Here is a 21,092-nt window from a genome sequence, read left to right as displayed (position 1 = left end):
GGGTTGAAGTTGTGCCTTCTTTCTTCTTGAAGGGTCCCGGAGGGAGTCACTGCCAAGTGGGTGTGGGTGTGTGTGTGGGGCTGAACCTGTGCAGCTTAGATGTTCATGTTTGCTTCTTGGGGCTGTCATAGGTGGTACCCCAACCTGGATGTCTTAAAAGGAAAGCATTGTGTCTTGCTAAGCACTAAGAGCCAGTCAGTGACACACCCTTCTTTTAGCTTTTAATGACTAATTGTCGATCTTTGATGTTTCTTAGCTTGTACCTCTGCCTCCATTTTCATGTTCATTCTTCTGTGTCCTGTCTCTGTGTCCAGACATCACCTTTTGATAAGGAGTCTGTCATATTAGATTAGGGCTTTCCTTAATGAGCTCGTCTTAATTTGTCTATCTGCAAAGATCTTATTTCCAAATTCATTCACATGTACCAAGAGCTTCAACATCTATTTTAGAGGACACATTCAACCCATAGTGATAGAAAGAGGTCTGGGGGCACTCAGGTCACATATTCTGATGGTTGACTTAGGTATCTTAAGGGGCATGCCCACATAGACTGCAGGGGAGCAAGCCAGTCCCAGGAGGAGGGGAAGCGTTTAGAACTTGGCCTCCAGATTTCTTGGGCTGGCTTTGCTCCAATCATTGGCCTTGCTGTGCTTTTATCAGGGCTTTTTCCTTTCCAGAGCAGCTCAAAGACCTTGGCAAACCCATTCACCACGCAGGAAGCAAATCTCTGTTTTAATTGCCTGTGCAATTAGTGCTCTCCTAGTGTTGAAGCCATCACCTGGAAAAGCACTTTGGTTAATTTGAATTTAAGCACAGTTCTGAAATGACGGAGGGCCCTACTGTGAGGGCCTAGGTACCCTTTCATCATTCAACCAGCACCTGCTAACCCTGGGCTTTGACATCTATCTGCCAAGCCATATGCATCTTCTCTCTTCCCACCCCTACTTCTCCTTCCTCCTACAGGAACAGAGGGAACAGGTCTGAGGTGCAGGCAAAGGCTTGCATTAAGAAGGACATCACCCAACAGCTGCCAGTCCACCAGGCAATGGGGAAGCAGGGAATGAGGCAGCAGCGAATTGGAACTCAAGGGGAGCTCAGAAGAGGTGGAATGTAATTGTCTTGATTGGAATTTTCCTGGGCCACTAGCCAATCCTGTTTCTGTCTCCTCAACCCTGAACATCAAGCAGTTGCTTTGCATTCTTCTGCTTGAGAATCCTCTTCTCTTTCTCGCTCTCTCTCTCTCTTTTTTTGCCTCTTCAAACTCCTTATCAGAGTGGAGCACAAAGAAACCACTTTTCAAACACAAACTGTCTTGAAATTAAGAAAGAAAGGCCGGACTTGTGGCCCATAGAAGATACTGCATCCCAGGCAAGCAGTGTGAGTGTGTGTGTGTGGGGGGGGTTACATGTGGGCTGACCTTGAATTTTCAAACCCAGAAGGGACCATCACAGGACCTCCTTCCTCGTACTTCATCATGTAAAACAGCTTCTGATTACGTGAGGGAGAAGATGGGAAGAGAAATGGGCTGCATTTGGTTCCTTTTCCCAAGGAGCACCCTTAGTCTTTGAAGATTGAAAGATGTGTGCAGTGAAAAATTCCACTGGCTAACTCCTGCGAGGGGTGGAAGGGACTCCTGTGGAATAAAACCCCACCAGCTTACCAGTGTAAAAAACTTCCTTGTGCAACCAGTCCCATTGTAAGACCCTTCGCCTCTCTTTTTCACTGGGGAAAAAGGACTTGCCGAAATGATGGCCTGTCCACTCTCACATGGCCACGGGCTCTGACCCCTACCAGTTCCTCCACACTCTAAGTAGTCTCACATGGACATACTAGCTCAGGTCTACCCTTTCAATTTTCAAGTCCATCTGGCTGTAACACTAAGCCATAGTAAACCACACTAAGCCACATGCCCCAACTGAGGAGATATTTTGATGTCCTTCTGTCTTCTTCTTTGCCTTAGTTACCAATGATTCAAAACCAGCATGGAGCAAGGATGCTAGTTTTGAGCTTTCTCGAAATGCCTGGACTGACTCCATTCTGTAGGCCCTGAAGCTATGACCCAAAAGAAGGACACCATGCATTAGTGATTCTTCTCCCTGACTCTGTCAGATGTTGCTGGCTCTGAGATTTGACAGATGCTATTGGTTTTCTTTGATCCTTGGGACAACTAAGGGGTTGACAGAAATTTCTCTATGACATACAATCTCCCTACGGCAAAGAAACCCAAACTGACAATCTACATTAAACAGAGACTCAATCACCAATCTGATCACAGCCCTTGCTGACCTATGTGTCAAGAAGCCAACACTTTGGGTGATGTCTGTCCGGTGGGCCAACTGGCTGGATAGATTGATGAGCGCTAAGAGAATCAGGACGTATGTCATCCTGACCTCTGGCCTTTCCTGACTGTTGGTGTAACTGCTGGAGAGTATTTAGGAAGGGACCAAGGTCATCCTCGCAGGCAGGATGCATTCATAGAAGTCCATTTGCTTCCTGTGTGTTGCTCTATTGTTAAAGATGAAAAATGGCAGGATGAATCTCGGGACTGCAGGCAGAAGATCTGTCTGCTCATGATGCCAGCATGGTCCTGTGGCCATGAAAGAGTCAGAGAATTCCTAAAACAGCAGAAAAGAGTCTTGAGGAAGAGGTGGCTTCACCGAACTCCTACAAGGTTGCCATTTGCACTGGCAGTATGGATGCATAAGGACATAAAAGGACAAACGTGTCCTTTATAGAGGGGAAACCTGAGACCCAGGGGAAGAAGAAACTTCTATGAAGTCACCGATGTGAGCTGAGGAGCTGGCACTTCTTACGGGAACACACTGCCCTTTCTTTCTACTAATCCACTGACAGCAGAAGGAGGCCCTCAGACCTCTTGCCCTTATCGAAGCTTCTATGATATGGATGTCCAGCACACATCCCTGCACACCCGCCAGACTCCCCTCGCCAGGGTACCACCTGGGAGCGGCCCTGGGCCTCACCTGTGGAGAAGTGGGTGGTGGCAGCATTGCTCTCGTTGGTCCCTCGCACCGCGCTGACCGACACCTCGTAGCGGGAGCCGGGCCGCAGGGCCTGCACCGAGTACTGGCTCAGGGGAGGCTGGAGCCGGAATGTGGTCTTCCCACCTTCCCCGCCCACCAAGCCATATTTCAAGAGAATGAAATCGACTCTGGCTCGAGGTGGGGTCCACTCCACAAAGGCCACGGTGTCGGAGACATCTCGAACCAGGATCTGCGTGGGCCCATCAATGACTGCACGAGAAGAAGAGAAGAGGGTAGAGTTGATTGAGAGGCCTCTGGCCTCCGCTGCCACTTTTGTTTTTGAATGTTGACACTTGCTTACTAGAGAGCCTACACCTATTACTTTCTTGGACGTATTCATGGGACCACAGCCTGTGGGTGGCATATGTCTGCTGCTCATCTCTTGCCTTCATGGAGCCTCAAGAAGGATCTAGAAGATGACCAGGCTAAACATCTGCGACTCCAATTTGGCTGTCTAAGGAGTCCTAAGGGTATTGGTTGCCTAAGGTATTTGTAAGTTGTTCCTATCCAGCCATACCTCCAGCCCAGTCAACCCAGCTGCCAAGACAGGCCCAGACCCAACAGATACTTGCATCTTTGGCATGAAGCACAGCATCTAGGGAGAGGAATTATAAAGGGCCCCAGCCTTGGGTCAGCTTCTTGTAGGTCATTTTCTCTCACAGGTGCTCACATGATTCTGAGCCAGAGGGCATGGCAGGCCTAAGAGGCCTTGAAGCCTCTTATAGGGCTCATCTGTAAGAGTCTGTATACTGGGATCTAGTACCCTGGGGGGTCCCATTCATAGTGAATTATTGGTGGAGAGAATGATGGCATGCAGAAAGAGACTAGAACAAGAAAAGCTAAGTAAGGGGAAAGAAGAACGGTCTTCTCAACTCATGAAATGTCTGCAGGGTTCATATACACTTTTTTTTTTTTGAAAAGTATACTTATTACCTACTGCAAGTGTAGGCTCAGTCTATGTTTGTATTTGCTATGTGACAGTAGCCATCTGGATGGAGTTGATTCATGTGACTATTCTGAGGATTTGGAAGTAGTCCAGAGACTCTGGTTCTGTAATTAGCCTGTGTTAGACATGTAGAGCGAGGTCATTCTTTATTATATTAATGTGGAAATAAGGAGCACCTGATCTGGGCTGGAAAGGGTGAAAAGGAAGACAGAAGAGGAAAGCAGAGGAGAGAATTGAAGAGGGCAAGAAGGGAGCATGGAGCAGATATAAAGAGAGAATTAGAAATGAGTGACCACAGGGACCTTCTAGAAAGATATGCACAGTAACTCATTTAATGACATTCCATTTTTTTTAATGCCTTACTGGCTTGACTAGGGTTTCCATGGGACACTCTATGTCCTCCTAGTAAATTCTTTTATTGCTTCAGTTAAATTTAGGTAATTTTCCTTTCTTGACTAGCTGAGAATCCTGAGTGACACTTGTTTTATAAGCAGTCAACACTGGACCACCTTCTAGTCTGTCTCCAGGGTGGGGGTTTCTTTAAGACTGCCCCCAGGCCAACTTTCAGAACCTCGTCTTTTCAAAGGTGGCTCATTCCCTAGGTAATCCACCCTCTTTCTAGAAATTCTATTCCACCCTCTTTCTAGAAATTGCTTGAAATTCTATTATGAAGCTTAGGATTTGGGTTGTTGTACCAGCCACAGTAAAATGGTGAGACCATTTTGGTGCAATCTGGTTTGGAGTTAAAAGCAAGTCCTGTTTTTCCAAATTTGAGGTAGTCATGTGATTTCACAGGAAGCATCCAAACGCTATCTTTTCAGCATTCTGTACTTAGTGGTTTTAGATAACTCAGGCCTTTTTCTTTTATTGCATTTAATTTAATTATGAGATGGGTGAACAGCTTCCTAGCTAAGGTTTAAGCATAATGGCTAAGACACAGTAGACACTCAGTTAATTAGTGTTGAGTAAATGAATGGATGAGTCTCTCCATCCAAGAGAAAGGAGATCTCAGTGAACTGTAGCTTCTTGCAGAACAAACAACAAAAGCATCAAGGAAAATCAAATGACCACATAAGGCTTTTGTCCTTCAACTCTTTAGGGGGAAAAAAACCCCTAATCATAATGGATTGACCATATTAGAATGTGATTATGTAGCACAGAGGGCTAAAACTGCAGGAGGTCTTGTGTTTGCATTCATAAAATGGCCTGCTTGGAAGAAGCCAGTCTGAGTGCAGATGAGGACACAGAACTTCCCAGGAGGGGATTGGTGTAGGTCAGACCTTAGCAGAAGGAAATAATTAAACAGCCGTTTTCTGCAAACAGCAGACAGGGTTGGGAGCCTGGATTTTGCTCTCTGGTTGGCTACTTGGTAGTAATGCCCAGATACAATAAAGAAAGAGTCAGTTTGCTTCCAATTGAGGCAAATCCTAAACAAATCCTATCAAAAAGCAAATTGGAACGCATCTTCTTTTTCCTTTTTTTCTTTTCCATGACTTTATGTGTGATGCCAAAATATTAAAATAGGGCCATTTTTCTTAATTGAAAAAAGTAATCTGCTTAGCTTTACTGTGAATTTCTAGATCAGAAGATTTTAGTCTTAATCACGAGGAGCCTACAAATGGAACATTAGTTCAAATTTTATATAAAAATTGGCTTAAATGTAAGACTGAGACAGGGTTGGACTCCCTTCTCTACATCCTCTCAATACTGTAATGGTTCTTCTCCTCTTGTGAACTGTCTTGTCTTTCTAGCTGTTTTACTATCAGCCACAGGAAAGTTTTCCACTTCTATTTCAGAAGTGGAAAAAGCTGTGCTTGCTACCAAACATCAGATCGTCAAATGCCAGCATCACATTGGGTCACTGAGCTCTACTGATGGCCTTCTGAAGAATCCTGCAGATCACTTCTAGGGCCATTTGGATTAGAAAAACGTTTTTTAAATCCTTTCTTAATGAAACTCCTCTGTGTGTATGTGCGTGCACACATGCTTATGCTCTGGTACTGGGAATTGAACTCAGGACTGTTGGCTCTCATTTGGCTTTTTTGTTCAAGGTCAATTGTTCTACCACTTGAACCACATCTCTACTTCTGGCTTTTTTGCTAGTTAGTTGGAAATAAATCTCATAGACTTCCCTGACTCTCTTCAAATTGCACTCCTCAGAACTTAGCCTCCTGAGTAGCTAGGATGACAGATGTGAGCCATCAACAACCTATGAACATTTTTTAAACACAAAATCTAAAATGGCTGTACAAAATATAAAACAAAGCAGAGCTGCTCTAGTTGGCATCATGAGAGAAGGAGTAATTAGGGTCAGGGAACACTGCATGGGACTCCAGTCTGAGGGAAACATAAGCTAATGCCATAATAGTTTTAAGCCAATGTTTTTAGAGTGTGCTTCGGCCTCAGCACCTAATGCTGTATAGTTTCAATCCCAGTAACAAAGCCTGAATCACTGATCTATAAACATCTCATTACATAGTATTGTAGTTCCCTTTCCTGGCCAAGTTGATCCTTTGTTTTAGAGTTAAGACTAGCTTCCTAGGGTGTTAATTTCTGTTTATGAAAAATAAAGCTGTACTGATATTCACCAGTCTTAGGTTTTGCTACTTAGATGCTATTTATAAGTTTTGAGAAATGCTTGCAGAGGTCACATATGTATACATCACAATTGCTAATTTACAGACCTGGAGTTGAACATCCTTTGTTAGCTAAGGAAACACTCAGCTGTAATGTGACACAGTTCATCGATCAATCCTGAGAAGTAATAAAATAAAATAGAATCTTCATCGGACGAAGATGAGAATGAAGTACTGATCATCTCAACTCTACCCGCTGGCTATGTAGTTATTACTTTTACTTCTCAGCATTTTTTTTTCTGAGCATATATGGATGGACCAAATGTTAAATTCTTACTTTTCTCAGCACAATGCTAGTGACTTGTAGTATGCTTGATCTAATTTAATCCACATACCAACTCAATGATGAAGGATGCTATTATTATTGTAAAACAGATTGAGGTTTGACTTTTTTCCAAATCTCATACAGGGAGAGAATGAGTCAGCCCTTGCTGGTTCCATAGTTTAGAACACTGGGAGGTTGACAAATGAGCCTCTTAATGAGTATGATCAGAAAACATACACCGGGAACTTTAACAGAGAATGTTGCCCACGGAATGCTCTCTGGAATTTCTGTGCTTGCAGGGCGAACAGTGAGGGATATGGTCAGCTAAGCATCTGTTACAGCGGGTCATTGCTGGGTCTCCACTCCATATGAGCTCTGGGAGGAATGCTAACCCCTCCTATGTCTCTCTATAAGACATATAGGCCGTTCTGCAGTTCTTGTTTTGCAAGCGACCTAGTAGGCTGCTCTAGGAGGCAGGGCTGAAGGCACTTACCAGTGGAGACGCTGGCCGAGGTTGGGGGGCTCCGGGCTTGTTCCTTCAGTGCCACTACATTGACAATGTACTCCTCCCCTGGCTTCAATCCTGTCTGGTTAAAGGAGGTAACATCGCTGGGGAGCTGAGCAATTACCCCTCCTTCATTGTTCTGAGAGTGGGAGAAGAGGATAAAGCAAAAAGAGTTATTGGGAGAGAAATCCAATGAGAGAAAGATAAAGGTGCAGCACGCTGATGGTGAACTAGAAATTAAACATGGCGCCATGTTTTCTCCCTCCATGCTGGCTGACAGCTGAGTGTCTGGGGCCAGGATTGACTCCCAGCAGGCTCAAAAGGCACTAATTTTCAAGAACATTTCTTTGGCTTCGCTTGACTTTTCTTTGGTAATCAAAATTAGTCATGAGTCTTTGGTTCTTGCCGAAGATGCAAGGTTTGATAGTTGTGGTGAATATTCATCATCTTTGGGGGGCATTGATTGTTGTCTTTTTAGAAGAGTCTAGTTGTGTGTCCCCAGTGCGTTCAACCTGCACATCAGAACACTTATTCCAGGTCACTATGTATTGGATCTTGGGGTGCACAGCCCAGCTCCCCTTTTACTTAGAAGTTTCCCTATTGTATATAAGCTGGGAAAAGCTGGCATATTTGTTTTCCTCCTGATTAGCATGATGACATGATGATTCTGTGTCTTAGTATAAACCCAGTTGTCTGCCATTCTTTGTTGGCCATGTTGCCTTATGACAAGATGTAGTCTACAGTATCTGTTCATGCTCCTGCAGAGTTTCTGGTTAGGCTTGCCATGACGTAAGAGAGTAAGGACATCCAGGTAAATGGACGGAGCTCTGGAATAAGGCAACTGAGACTCAAGATTTTTTTCCCTTAGCCTGGCACCATCTCAGTATATATCATTTATGTTTGCTGTGGCTGGTCTTTATAAACGCAACAAAACTAAATGCAAAATGAGTGGTCATACTCTGTAATCTCGAAGCTCTTTTGTAACTCCAGCAGTTCGTGACTGTAAGAATTTTGGAGTAAAAGAATGGCAAACTTACAGTCTAGTTAGTCTCTTGTCATCAAGTTTGATGAATGACTGAAAAAAATATTCTTGATGATGAAGGATGAAGACGGAGGAGAGGAGAGTGGCGGAAGCTCTTACCCCGTGAGTGGTAATTAGGAAGAGAATCAGGAAAGTCAACAAATTCTGGAGAACTCCCACTACCAAGTGTCAAGTTAGAAACCATTTTAGGATTACTTAACTAAAATACTGCTTCAAAGAGTGGAGGGCAAGCCAGGAGCCAGTGGCTCACGCCTGTCATCCTAGCTACTCAGGCGGCTGAGATCGGAGGATCGAATTTCAAAGGCAGCCCGGGCAGGAAAGTATCCATGAGACTCTTATCTCCCATTAACCTCCAGAAAACTGCAAGTGGTGCTGTGGCTCAAGTGGTAGAGCGCTCGCCTTGAGCTGAAGAGCTAAGGGACAGCGCCCAGGCCCAGAGTTCAAGCCCCATGACTGACAAAAAAAAAAGAGTGGAGGGGAATCTTTGCATATTTTAAAACCCACAGACTAAACAATGTTGTTTATATGAAATATTGCTTAACTAATAGGCTATTAACTGATTTTGACTAATTCAATAAAAAACCAAGGTGTTTTGAGTACTGTCTCTAGACTTGAAAGATTGGAACCACATACGTGACCTGGTACACATGCAAGAATGAAGTTGTGGGCTTCCTATGTGACTGACTCAATGCTTTTCAAGGACTCATCTTCCTCCTCCTCCTCCTCCTCCTCTTCCTCCTCCTCCTCCTTCTTCTCTTCTCCTCCTCCATCCTCCTCCACTCCTCCTTCCTCTTCTTCTTCTTCCTCCTCCTCCTCCTCTTCCTTCTTCTTCTTCGCCAGTCATGGGGCTTGAACTCAGAACCTGGGCACGGTCCCTGAGCTTCTTTTACTCAAGGCTAGCACTCTACCCTTGAGCCACAGTGCCATTTCCGGCTTTTTCTGTTTATGTGGTACTAAGGAATAGATCCCAGGGCTTCATGCATGTTAGGCAAGCACTCCACCACTAAGGCACATTCTCGGCGCAGGATCTGGTTTTCATATGAGCTGAAATCATGATTCTCTGAACCCTAGCATTGTCTCATCAGGGAGCTGGAACTTGGAGGCTGCCTCCAACATCACCAGTCCCCACCGCCAGCTGCTATGTTGGGGTCACTCTTTTCAGTCAGTTCTCAGGCCTTTGAGAGGGAAGTATTTGACTGCCCAGAAACTCACAAAAGGCCCTTTTGTATCTTTAATGGCTTTGTAAAGAGATATTGAGCAGTGTCTTCCTTGCTTCCCCTGCTTTCAAGTTGGGGTTATGAATACATCAAATCAACCGGCTAACAAGCCGGAGTGTTACCTTTGGAATGAAGCTGATCTCCCACCCATCGAAGGAGAATGAGAAGGGCTCCCACTGCACTTCCACGGTGGTTTCTGTGATGGCCTTGAACTGTAGCCCTTGGGGGGTGGAGAGATCTGGAACACAGCAATGTGGGTGACAATGTCATGGACATCCCTGGCAGGGGCAGAGAGCGCCACCTAGTGCTGCCTTGTGAACTCCCTCCTCTGTGCTGTGGTTGTGGTCAAGTGTGGAAGACAACGTCCATCCTGCTAGGGACAGACAGAACTGGATCCCTGCTCTGGGGCCCTGGTACTCAGTCCTGAGGCGATGCATGAACGTAAGTGCACGCTTAACAAATATAATACTTTTGCACTTCATAAAAATGTTAATGTTAAAATAAGGAAATCAGGCTTTTCTTTCGGTACCCATGGGGGGTAAATCTTGGCATTGAATAAAAGGCCTCTTACAGAGAACTCAAATATTGTCTTTAGAAGCTGTGTGGGAATTCTGGGAGGCAATGATGGCTAACAGCATTGTTCTTATTTTACACCCAGGAAAAAGGAGGTGCAAAGAAGGCAGGCTAATGGTGTGGGACAAGCCAACTTCTGGATAAAAATAGGATGCTTTTCCTGTATATTGAAAATGTTTTGCTTATCTCTAATCACTACATCTGGGATGGTCTCAATTTTCGGCTTCATCCACACAAGCAAAATAGAAGCATACATAAAAGACAATGGTAGATAGGAGACGTTTCCTTCTCGTTTCACATTCTCCAAGTTCCCTCTTGTTTTTCCTCTATTAGTCTCCCTTCCTGTCCTCACTCACCTTTTCTTTATCTTCTCTCTTCCTCTTCCTCTTTTGTGCTCGCTCATCCCAACCTTCACCCCACCCCTCCAACCACACATACACATAACACATGCACAGGTTTAGTGAAGTGGATGTATGCATGTCCTAATGAAGTTCCAATTACCAGCCCTGCAATAGGACAGCGTGACTTTTCTCAGTTCTCCAGGGAGCCTGCTCCCACTTTAGCTGTATCTCATGGGCTATTCCCATTGGCGATCAGACAGATCCTTCTCTTTCCTATGTGGAGGTTTCTTCCTGTTCCTTGCTTGGAAGGAGGGGTTGATTCTGAAGCCACTTGAAGGCGTGTCAGGTGCATTTACATGATTTTGTCCTTGTCACCTGGGAGCTTGCTTGGGGAGGGGGGAATGCCCTGAATTGGCATAACAAGCACCCTAAGAGATGGGAACCTCATCAGTATGCTGCTGTGGATCAGAGTCTAGCGCCTCCAGGGGAGGAGGCCAGACATTTAGGGTGGTGACGCATTCCCAGCAAGGTGGGAAAAGCAGCCTCATCACCGTGGATAGTTAAAACTAGTTCTCAGGCACCAGAGGAATTAAAACCAAATCAAACAAACAAACAAATAAGGTCCAAATTTACACAGAGATCATTATAAGACACATTCACATTGCCAGCATTCAGAGGAGGAGTCCAATATTGTCACAAGACTTGATCACCTGAAAAGCAATAGGACAAGAGGATTTCTGCAAATCCTGGGTCCTCTGCTAGTCCCTCTCTTACATCCCCAAAGCTCAGTCAGTTCAAGTCCTCTGTCTCCTCCACGAAGCCCTGTAGGCCAATTCTTTGGACCTTGACTTTTTTCTGTTTTAGGATTCTTGTCGTATTTCTTACCCTAAAATACCTTGCTGTCATTTGAGACCTACATGTCTAATCTCTCATTCTTTGTGTTAAATTCCATGTGTGGACTCAGGGCCTTTTCTGAATTCTTAGAATTTATATTGTCATGGTTATACTTCTTGTTCCAGTCTCTGGCTAAAATCTCTATGGCATTCAGATGTCACCGTTTTCGATGTATTCTTTCTAGAATTTTATCAGATGCAGCCCCCTTTTTCTGTAAAAAGCTTCTCAGATAAGACACCCAAACATCGGTGTGCATGCAGGATTTGCAGCGTATTTGGATTGGCAAGGGCATAACACTGGAGAATTCTCCACTGAAGTTTCTCAGCATTCAAAAAAATTCTAGAGTGGTACAGGCTCTTCCTAATGACTTAAAAATTCACAGGTATACAAAGAAAAGAGCAACACTACTTTCCTACTCTTTCTAGTCTTAGCATATTCAGTGTTAATAACTGGTAATCAATATTTCACATTTTTTTCTCTTGATAAAATATACCCAACATAGATAGAAAAATTTCCCTGTTGTAAATGAAAAAATAAAAACTGTCTACTTTATGTGGAGAATATTTTAGCTTGCTTGGATGCCTTGTTTCTCTTCTCTCTGTCTTTCTCTGTCTCTCTATTGAATTTTTCTAAATTGTGCTCTAGAGCCTCAACCAATGTTGAGGCTATCTAAAGTAGACCATCAAGATATTTAACTAAACAAAAAGCCAGAAAAATTTATGTCAACTCTTTATGAGAACTGTCAGCTATGGTTATAAATAATTTTTTTTCTCATTCTGCTATATACTTTCATCTGTAACATACTGTTTTTTTTAATTACACACTCTACTTCATATCTCCTAGTTTTGGGGTCCCTAACTAGATTCAAAGTCCATATAAGTCTCATACTTTACTTGATTTCTAATCAGAATTGAGTTTATAACGAGCACAGTGTTCAATAATTACTCTTTGTTCTTTTGGCTCTATAATTCATAAAAGCTGCCTGAATTTGGAAACTCTTTTAATAAGAAGTGCCTTTTCAATAATGTACCCTTTTCTAAGTGGGTCACGTCTGAAGCCCTTGCCCTGAAGAGCAAGCAATTGCAGGCACCCTTGAAGAATGAAGAAAAGACACCACTATCATGAATGCCCATGATCTCATGTAGGAGAAAAGGGAGATGAAGTAGGATGGGGAAATGGTACGTACGGGTGGCCACCTTGGCAGTGATGGGAAGGCTGAGGATGTTGCTAATGACAGCGTAGACGCTGATGTTGTAGGTGAGACCTGGCTCCAGCTCCGTGATGGTGACACCACTCCAATCTCCAGGCACCCGCTGCTGGAGCTGGAGGCCCCCCAGGGCCGTCGGCTGGTAAGAGATCACATATTCCGTCACTGCCATCGGCCCGTCCCATTCCAGCTCAATGGACCTGTCGCTGATACCAGCCACTCGCAAGTCCTCTGGAGGGGCAACTACCGGGAGGCAATACACAGACAGCATGAGCTCAGAGGACAGCCTTGCCCAGCCGGGACTCAACATTCTCCCTCACATTTCTTTCCTTCTTCCATGGCTAGAGTTCTGCTGGGCTCAGGGCTCTGTGGTTCTTGTCTTTTCTGGGCTTAGTCTCCTAATTTCTAGAATGCCACGAGCGAAGGGTATGCTGGGGCTGCCTCCTTACTGCGAAAGCTGATTGGCAAATGAATTAGTGCATTTTAAAGAGACTTAAGTCTTTACGGTAATTTTTTTTTCTTCGTGATAACTCTCTGGTGAAAACACTTCATAATTGTGTTCAGTGGCACTGCTGTTTCCAGCTTGATATTAAGTGATGTCATGTTGGGACTTTAAAGTTGTCCAGACACAAACTATTTACACCATGGAAATTGGCAAATGGTCCAAATCAAAGCTCATCCCTGGTTATTTTGCAAACTATAAAAAGCCAAAATACTAAGTCTTACATACCTTGGTCTAATGAAGACTTTTAGTAATTCTTTATTACAGCATTTCCTCTTTTAAAAAGAGGTCATTTGAGTTTTGAAGAAAGAAAACGTGTTAAACTAATTTTCATTAGCTTTGACCTTGGAGATGACGATCAAGAAGCCTTCTTGAGAGCTTTTCTTTTTTCCCCTGTCTTACTTCTCAAATGCTACTCAGAGTTACCAAAGGTTAAACCACATTCAAACAGCCTTTCTGTGTATGGTTCCCTTGGGAAGGGAAGATTCACCAGTAGTGTGGGCACTGAATAATTGAACCTTTAAGACTAATTAGGAGGCTAACTACAGTGTGTCTGTAATTGGACCTGTTCGTACATTAAATCAAAGATCAGGGCAATATTTAAATGATCATAATTAACTTATACATGTATATATAGTGGAAGCTTCAGTTAGGCTTAAGAGTTGCCTTTGGTTTTGAATTTCTCCTCTGGGAAATCTGACCCTCTCACCTTTACAAATAAACAGGCCTAGGCCAGGCGCTTTTCACAGAATCTGGAGAGTGAAGAGTGTCTACCTCCTTGTCTCACTCATCTATGAAACCTCAAATCCTCTGCAGAGGCAGAAGTGAGGAGTTTTTAATCCCAGATTCACAGGCAAGAAATGAGCAGCACATACTTGTAATGCTAGATATTTGCATTGATGGTTTTTGCCTCAAGCCAGTCATTGTCTAAATTCCCTCCTTTGTCTAGATTCCCTCCTTTGATTGAAAATGGCAAATATTAAATGAAACAAAAATCAAATTTACAGAAATTTACAAAACTAAAGAAGCATAAATGAAATTTGAATAATTAAACCCTCACATGCTATTGTCTACGATGGTATCATTTGTAATTCTGACATTATTAAAGCCGTGAACTGCAGTAATAACGTGGCTGGTGTAATGAGTATAAAAGAATTCCTGGACCAAAGGAAGAAGAGCAGATTTATAAAACCTTCTAATATTTAGCACAATCTCATTTTTGACCTCCACCAACATGACGGGCTAAGCATTATTATAACTCCTATTTTACAGATGAGGAAACTGGACCACACACAGAGAAAACACAAAAGCTAGCACTTGAACCCAGGCAGAACAACTCTAAAGCCTTTTAGCTAATGTACAAAGATTCCAGTTACACTCATATAACATTTTATAGTCAGTCATGTCAACTACATAGAGTTAAAAAAATCCTTTCAAAGAAGTCCTAGGAGGTAATTTGAGCAGACAGAATTATCTCAACTTTACAAAAAAGGAAACTCAGGCTCATGTTGAGGAATGTACCAAAAGTTAGGGAATTGGGCCATAACAGGACTGGTTTTCATCTGGGTGCTGGTGGCCCACATCTGTAAATCCTAGCTACTCAAGGGGGCTGAGATCTGAGGATTGTGTGTGGTTTGAAGCCAGCCCAAGCAGAAAGTCTGTGAGACTCTTTACCTCCAATTAATCACAGAAAAAGCCAGAAGTGGCATTTTGGTTCAAGTGGTAGAGTGCTAGCCTTGAGTCCAAAGAGGCTCAGGGACAGTGCCCAGGCTCTGACTTCAAGCCCCATGACGGACAAAAAGAAAAAAAAAGTGAACTGGTTTCAAACCCAAATTGTCTATGTCTAGAGTTCGTACTCTTACAATTTGCAAAGCAAGTTACACATCTCATTTGATGTCTTCTTTAATTTTATCTGTACACAGCCTTTCCAAGAAAACAACATCAAGAATACTTCAGAAGATCTTACAGGGTGACCTCTCTAGCCTGGTGCTCATTCTCAGAGCTAAGACTACTCCATTACAAAAACTTTTCTAGTGTCTGTCTCTTGTGATTCAACACATGGCCCCTAAGTTCCCTTGGTAGTTCTGTCACAGTGACGGCAAGGGGGCCCTTCCAAATCCCAAGTCACCGAGTCTTGGGGCTTGTGGTACCTCCTCTAAGAATATCCTTTTTTGATTCTTTCTTGCAGAAAAGAGAGCTAGTAAAGGCAGTGCAGTGTGATCTAAGCAGGACATTTTAGCATTCTAAGGTGAAAATGCAGTGCAGATGAAGTTTTTATCTTGACAACTTAGCCTGAGGCTGGAGCTGGTGGTGAACACTGCTTTGGCGATAGATGGAGAAAACAGCAGCTGAGTCATTTGTGAGCAGTAGCACAATGGAGACCATCACCACTCACCACGTAAGTTAGCAGTAGTGTGCACATTGGCTTCCAGTAACCATTATCAACTGAAATGATATTGAACTATAAAGCAAACCATAAAAGAGATGGATGTCATGGCTCACTGCATTGATGGAGGGGAAAAAACATTCTTAATCTGATTTTCTTTGGAACTTCAGGTTTGAAACTTGGGGATGAATAAGCTGCTAAAAAGGAAGACCCTGTAGCTGGAAGAAAGTGGCCATACTGTTTGCTTTTTAAGTCTTGTGTCGCTATTGCCTTTGTGGGGTCAGAGCAGGGGAACTTATTCCATGCTGTGGTTTGTTCCCAAGAGTGAGTGGTTTCAGGTTCCAAAGGTCAAGGCTGGCTGCAGTCCTGATACAAGCAGATGATGACCTTGATGCATTCTCAAGTCTGACTGCAGTTCAAGGAACAGCTTTCTGAATTGTTTCCAAACCCTGCTCTGGGAGTTCCTTTGTCCCGATGACTCAGGATCTCACCGGCCAGCTCCCGCATCAACCTCACCGCTGGGACCAGATATGGAGAGAGCTCCTTGTGCTTCTTCACCCAGGTATAAGTACCTCATTTCTCCTTATTTGACAGGGCTCAGAGTTTACATCAGAAGGCTACTTCTTTGTGAAGGAGGCTTTACCATCTGATTTCTCAGTTCTGTTCAACTTAGCATCTTGAAGAGGATTAAAGACTGCTAAAACTTTGGTGGGTTACCAGGGTTCTCATTTGTACTCTGCCCTTAATGAGCTATTTAACTCTGGGAAAATCTCTCTGGCCTTGTGAACTGCTGCTTTTTAAATCTGCAAAATGAGAAGTAACTTTTTTCTAAGGTTTTTTTTTTTTTTGGCCAGTCCTGGGGCTTGAACTCTAGGCCTGGGCACTGTCCCTGAGCTTTTTTTGCTTAAGGCTAGCACTCTACCACTTGAGCCTTAGCATTACTTCTGGCTTTTTCAGTGTAAGTGGTACTAAGGAATCAAACCCAGGGCTTCCTGCATGCTAGGTAAGTACTCTACCACTGAGCCACTTTCCCAGCCCTCTAAGGCTTGTTTTAAGTGTTCACATTTATGAGTTATTTTTTCCCACTTTAGCTTGGATGGGCAGAGGATGGAAGCAGAAAGCTTAAGATTTTTGTCCCCTGAACAAGTCGTTTAAGGATTCAGGTGGACCTGTTGCAACAATGAGAAGTACAAAATGTCATGTCAAAACCATCTTTACAATGTCGGTGTGTGTGGGGGGGTTATGATTGGGTGGGGGGTAGGGGGGAGGCTGGGAAGGGAGGTGAAGGGTAAACAAAGGAGGAGGCTGCAATGCTTGGTAAGAAATGTATGCATTATCCTGCCCATGTAATTGTAACCCCTCTGTACAGTATGTTCTCAAATAAAATAAAATAAAATTTAAAAAAAAAAAAAGATTTTTGTCCCCTGGCCTAGTGTGAGCAAAGATCAAGGGTAGGAGTCAAATGTAGTTGACATGCTGTCTCAGGTGCATTCAAGTGCTGTGGCTAAGAAATCCACTTACAGACAGCTCTTTCTTCTGCCCTTGCCAAAGAGCAAATGATGACCTATAGAGAAGTTCACTTTGTGGCCCTCCTTGTTATTACTTTCCTGACCCTTCATCCCCACCCTGTATTCCTGGGGGCAATGGGAGCAGAAGTGTTGTCTTGTGTGCACCTGGCCAGAAATGCCAAACAGCAGGTAAACAGCCTTTTCTGCTACAGCCTCTTCAGGAAGAGCAAGCAAGCAGAGTAGCACTTTAGATAATGACCCAGATAACTTTGTAGAAGAGACCTCTGGCATTTGGCTTTAAAGGCAGGCATTAAGAACAGTACTTCCTGTAATGAGAGATGGCTCCTGGGTTGCCATAGAAACAAATGGAGATTATGCAACTATCCTCCTTCACATACTTGGGGAACCAGGAAAGTAAGTTATCTGGGACCGCAGAAGTCTCCCTCAAGCAACACAGACATAATGTGTTGGTGGTAACATGTGTGCATTGTTTGGGCTGGATCCGGTTATAGTTAGACTGGCAGCTGCTGGGTCTTTCCCGATGAGACCAGGAGAGTTTATCACTAGTTCGGTTTGGACCCTGCATGGGATCAATATTTTCTTTGCCAATGGAACCATCCCTGTGAAAAGAGGTCAAGAGCATGACCCCCATGCAGGCCTGGGAACATTGAGTCTATTAAGAAACATATGTGCTATGCGAGAGCATCAACATAGTTATGATCCAAGCTGACCCTTAGCGTCCTCTGAATGGGGCCTCATGGAACCTCAGGCTCTGAGGGGGAACAAGGTTCGGTTTCAGACTTGTTTCCCTGCAGTGACTACCTGGTGGTTTTGAATTCAGAAACAATGGGTTTTAACTTTGGCTTGACTTTTGCTTTGGTACAACTGGTATAATGACTATATTTTTGGAAAGGTATTCCAATTCAAGAAGCAAAACTGAGAGACTAAATGAAATAAGTGAATATAGAAAACAATTTAATATAAGAAAAAAAACCCCATGAAAACATTTTTTCCAAAGGAGTGGATTATTGTTTTGTTTTGTTTTAATTTCATTATTGCCATTGATCTTTTAAAATAGGTTAATTTAAATCTGTATGTACAGGATGCCAGAAAACAGAAGACTGGTAAAGCTGGCTTTCCAGATTTCTCCGTTAGAAGATTCCTAGTTTTGCACCATTAAAATATTTAACATTGCTTATTGGTTGTTATTTCTTCCTTTAAAAGTTCCCTGGGGGCATTCTGAAGTTTAAATTCATCTATACCTTTTAAAGCACAAATGTATCAGCAATATTCACTGACTTAGAAGAGAATACGTAGTAATGAAATAACAAAATTTGTTTTCATGTGGGATGAAAAAAACTAGCCTTAGTGTACTCTCTTGCTTGCTCTCTGTTTCTCTGACACTGTCTCTCTCTCTCTCCCTCTCTCCACTGTTGGATATATCACCTTAGTGTGCCATTATAGGACACCACTGTTCTATCAGTTTCAATGCTGTGGACGACACATGAAGTCAGTTCCTGTTTACACCACAATCACAGGGAACAAAATGAGTCACATCCTTTTAGTGTTCTATATTAACTGTTAGATTGTTAATGGCTGCTTAATGTTTTTAGCATTTCATTCTTGTTTGCATTTAATTCCTTGCCTATAAATGCTTTCCAGCTGTGGACACTAGATAATTTCATAAATTAATAGCACCTTGCGATCTGTAAACTCCAAGCTAAGCAGAGAGCCTTGGAGACTAACTATCATCGCTCAAGTACCAAGGATAGAAGGAGGTGTCCCTGGTGGAACTCTTGGAATCCCTGTGAGTGAGAGAATAGTTTTCCCTCAGGTGGTCCCAAGACCTCACTCTCTAGTTTGGATATGCTATATACACACACATATACACACACACATATATAATGTATAGATAGATAGTCTTCAAGTGGTTTTACCATGGGGTTTCAAGTCAATCTATCAGTTTCCAAGTGTAATGCATCTTAATCAGTGTCACCCCTTCCATCTGGGTATGGTTTGAGCGCTTCCCTGGGGCTTTGTGAGTTATTAAGAGACTGAAGGTTGACCTGACTTGTGTTTTGAGGTGGAGTCTTTGGGAATTAATCAGGATTCAATGAAATCATGAGGTGAATGGAATACGATTGATATGGAATCTACGACTGAGTCCCGGTGGATTTATGGGAAGGAGAGGAGACACGCACGTGTTTTCTCTGTCTCTTGTCTGGTGATTCCCTGCTCTGTCCTAAGGCTGTCAAGCAGAGGGTTGTCATGGGATGTGGCTCCTTGACCTGGGCTTCCAGCACGGTGAGCCAAATCAAACCTTTTCCCTTTATGACTCAGTCTGGTTTTTGTGTTACTGGCAACCGGAGATAGACTCATCACCCACTTTCATCCACCTCAAGGGTAGAAGAGACTTGTCACCATTCTTATCACTGCCTTTGGTGCAGCTCTCAGCTGACCTTTTCTGATCCACCCTTTAAATCCCCCCAGCCAACTGTCTTGGAAAGCAAGTGAAGACCCCATTGGGGATGATGTTGCTTAAAATTGACCTCCCCTCCCCACCAAGTAACTGGAGAAACCCAGTGTGCGGGCCTTGTCAGATCCCCTTCCTACCTGCAGAGCAGTCAGGACCTTCATAGCCCTCCTCACAGAGACAGAGCCCCTCCTGGCAGTGTCCTCGCCCGCTGCAGGCATTCAGACACCGCCGCTGCCCACAGTCATGGCCAGCATAGCCCTCCTGGCACAGGCAGGTGCCATTAGCACATCTCCCCTTTCCCGAACAGTCTCCAGGGCACCTTAGCTCCCTGCAGTCCTCGCCGGTGTAGGGCTCTTCACAAACACACTCCCCGTCCACGCAGAGCCCCCGGGAACTGCAGTCCGTGGGACACCGGAGCTCCGAGCAGTCGTCACCACTGTATTCGCTGTCACAGATGCACTGGCCATCAACACACACCCCCCGACTGGAGCAGCCCAGCGGGCAGTAGGGCTCTGAGCAATTCTTGCCAACCCAGCCTTCATCGCAGATGCAGCCACAGGACTCCAAGCTAAAGTTGCCATGACCACTGCAGTGAGGAATATAGTCCAGTTGTCCTGGAATGGTAGAGAATAAGGTCAGTGGATGCTAGAGAGGGGCAGGGGAGAAGCCTCCTCTTAGCCTCTGAGCGGGTGTGTGTGTGTGTGACTGACAGTACAGCTGAACATAGGTTGTCATGGGTTTGAGCTAATAAATAGGTTCACCCAGTCTGAGGGCAGAGAGGGGAGAGATCGGATCCCTCGTCTTCCAAGAGCTCGCCTTTAGCATGTCTTAGGCTAGATTCCCCAGACATAGTCCTGAAAGGAAGAGTCGGGTAAAAGTGACTGAGAAGGTGTTCCTAGGACACACTGGGAGTGGGGAGGGGAGATAAGGAAGGAAGTCACCCAAGTCAGGTTGCTTATCAAGCGAAGTCCCATTCAGAGTGCCTTGGAGTTCATCCTGCAGGGTGCTTGGAATCAACATGGATCCAACTTCCTCATGGGCCAAGGGCATGTGGGATCCAGTGCCATTTTCCTCTCACTGGGCAGGCCAAAGAGCTCAGTCTAAGGACAGTCTTCTGGGAAAGAGGTGTTGGCATCAGAGGGGGTGTAGGTCGGCTCTGGGTCAGAGAGGCAGAGAAAGGCAGTGCGTGCTACAAACCAGTCCTTTTTCCTCTTTTGCCTGCCACCAATGGACTGATGATTCGTCAAAACTCAACACCAAGGTTACTTCAGAGGCTTCAGGAAAGTTCCATCAAGGTTACTGTTTGCTGTGGTCCCTCCGAGTTTCGACGTGTGTCTCCCCCCTGCTCTAACGGCAGCAGTGTCGCTGCAGCGGTTAGTTTATCTGTCTAAACAAACTTGCTAAACAAACACACACTGAATACTTGCTCAGCATCCTTCTTCCTCCTTGGCCCTGAGAAGGTTAAGTTTAAATAAGTTCTGTCTGGTGAATTTTACTGCTCCTGTAGCACTCATGGCCTGAAAAGACACGACTCCACCCTTGCTGCAGAAAGC

General features: G+C 44.1%; 1 protein-coding gene across 1 annotated transcript in view; it reads right to left on the bottom strand.

The window, feature by feature from the left end:
• The window catches only part of Tnr (tenascin R), a 73,523-nt gene extending 53,766 nt beyond the window's left edge, over positions 1 to 19,757 (bottom strand). The window contains exons 1-5 of the mRNA XM_042674430.1: positions 19,677 to 19,757; positions 12,647 to 12,806; positions 9,775 to 9,890; positions 7,382 to 7,532; positions 2,982 to 3,251 (exon numbers count right to left, since the gene is read on the bottom strand). Coding sequence (XP_042530364.1) covers positions 2,982 to 3,251; positions 7,382 to 7,532; positions 9,775 to 9,890; positions 12,647 to 12,806; positions 19,677 to 19,757 — 778 coding nt within the window. The remainder of the gene's footprint in view (positions 1 to 2,981; positions 3,252 to 7,381; positions 7,533 to 9,774; positions 9,891 to 12,646; positions 12,807 to 19,676) is intronic.
• Between the last annotated feature and the right edge of the window lie 1,335 nt (positions 19,758 to 21,092).

This window comes from Dipodomys spectabilis, unplaced genomic scaffold, assembly GCF_019054845.1.
Source record: "Dipodomys spectabilis isolate Male_0828 unplaced genomic scaffold, ASM1905484v1 ptg000019l, whole genome shotgun sequence".
Taxonomy (NCBI): Eukaryota; Metazoa; Chordata; class Mammalia; order Rodentia; family Heteromyidae; genus Dipodomys; species Dipodomys spectabilis.
The sequence above is the reverse complement of the archived record's forward strand: the minus strand, read 5'-3'. Positions and strand labels throughout refer to the sequence as shown.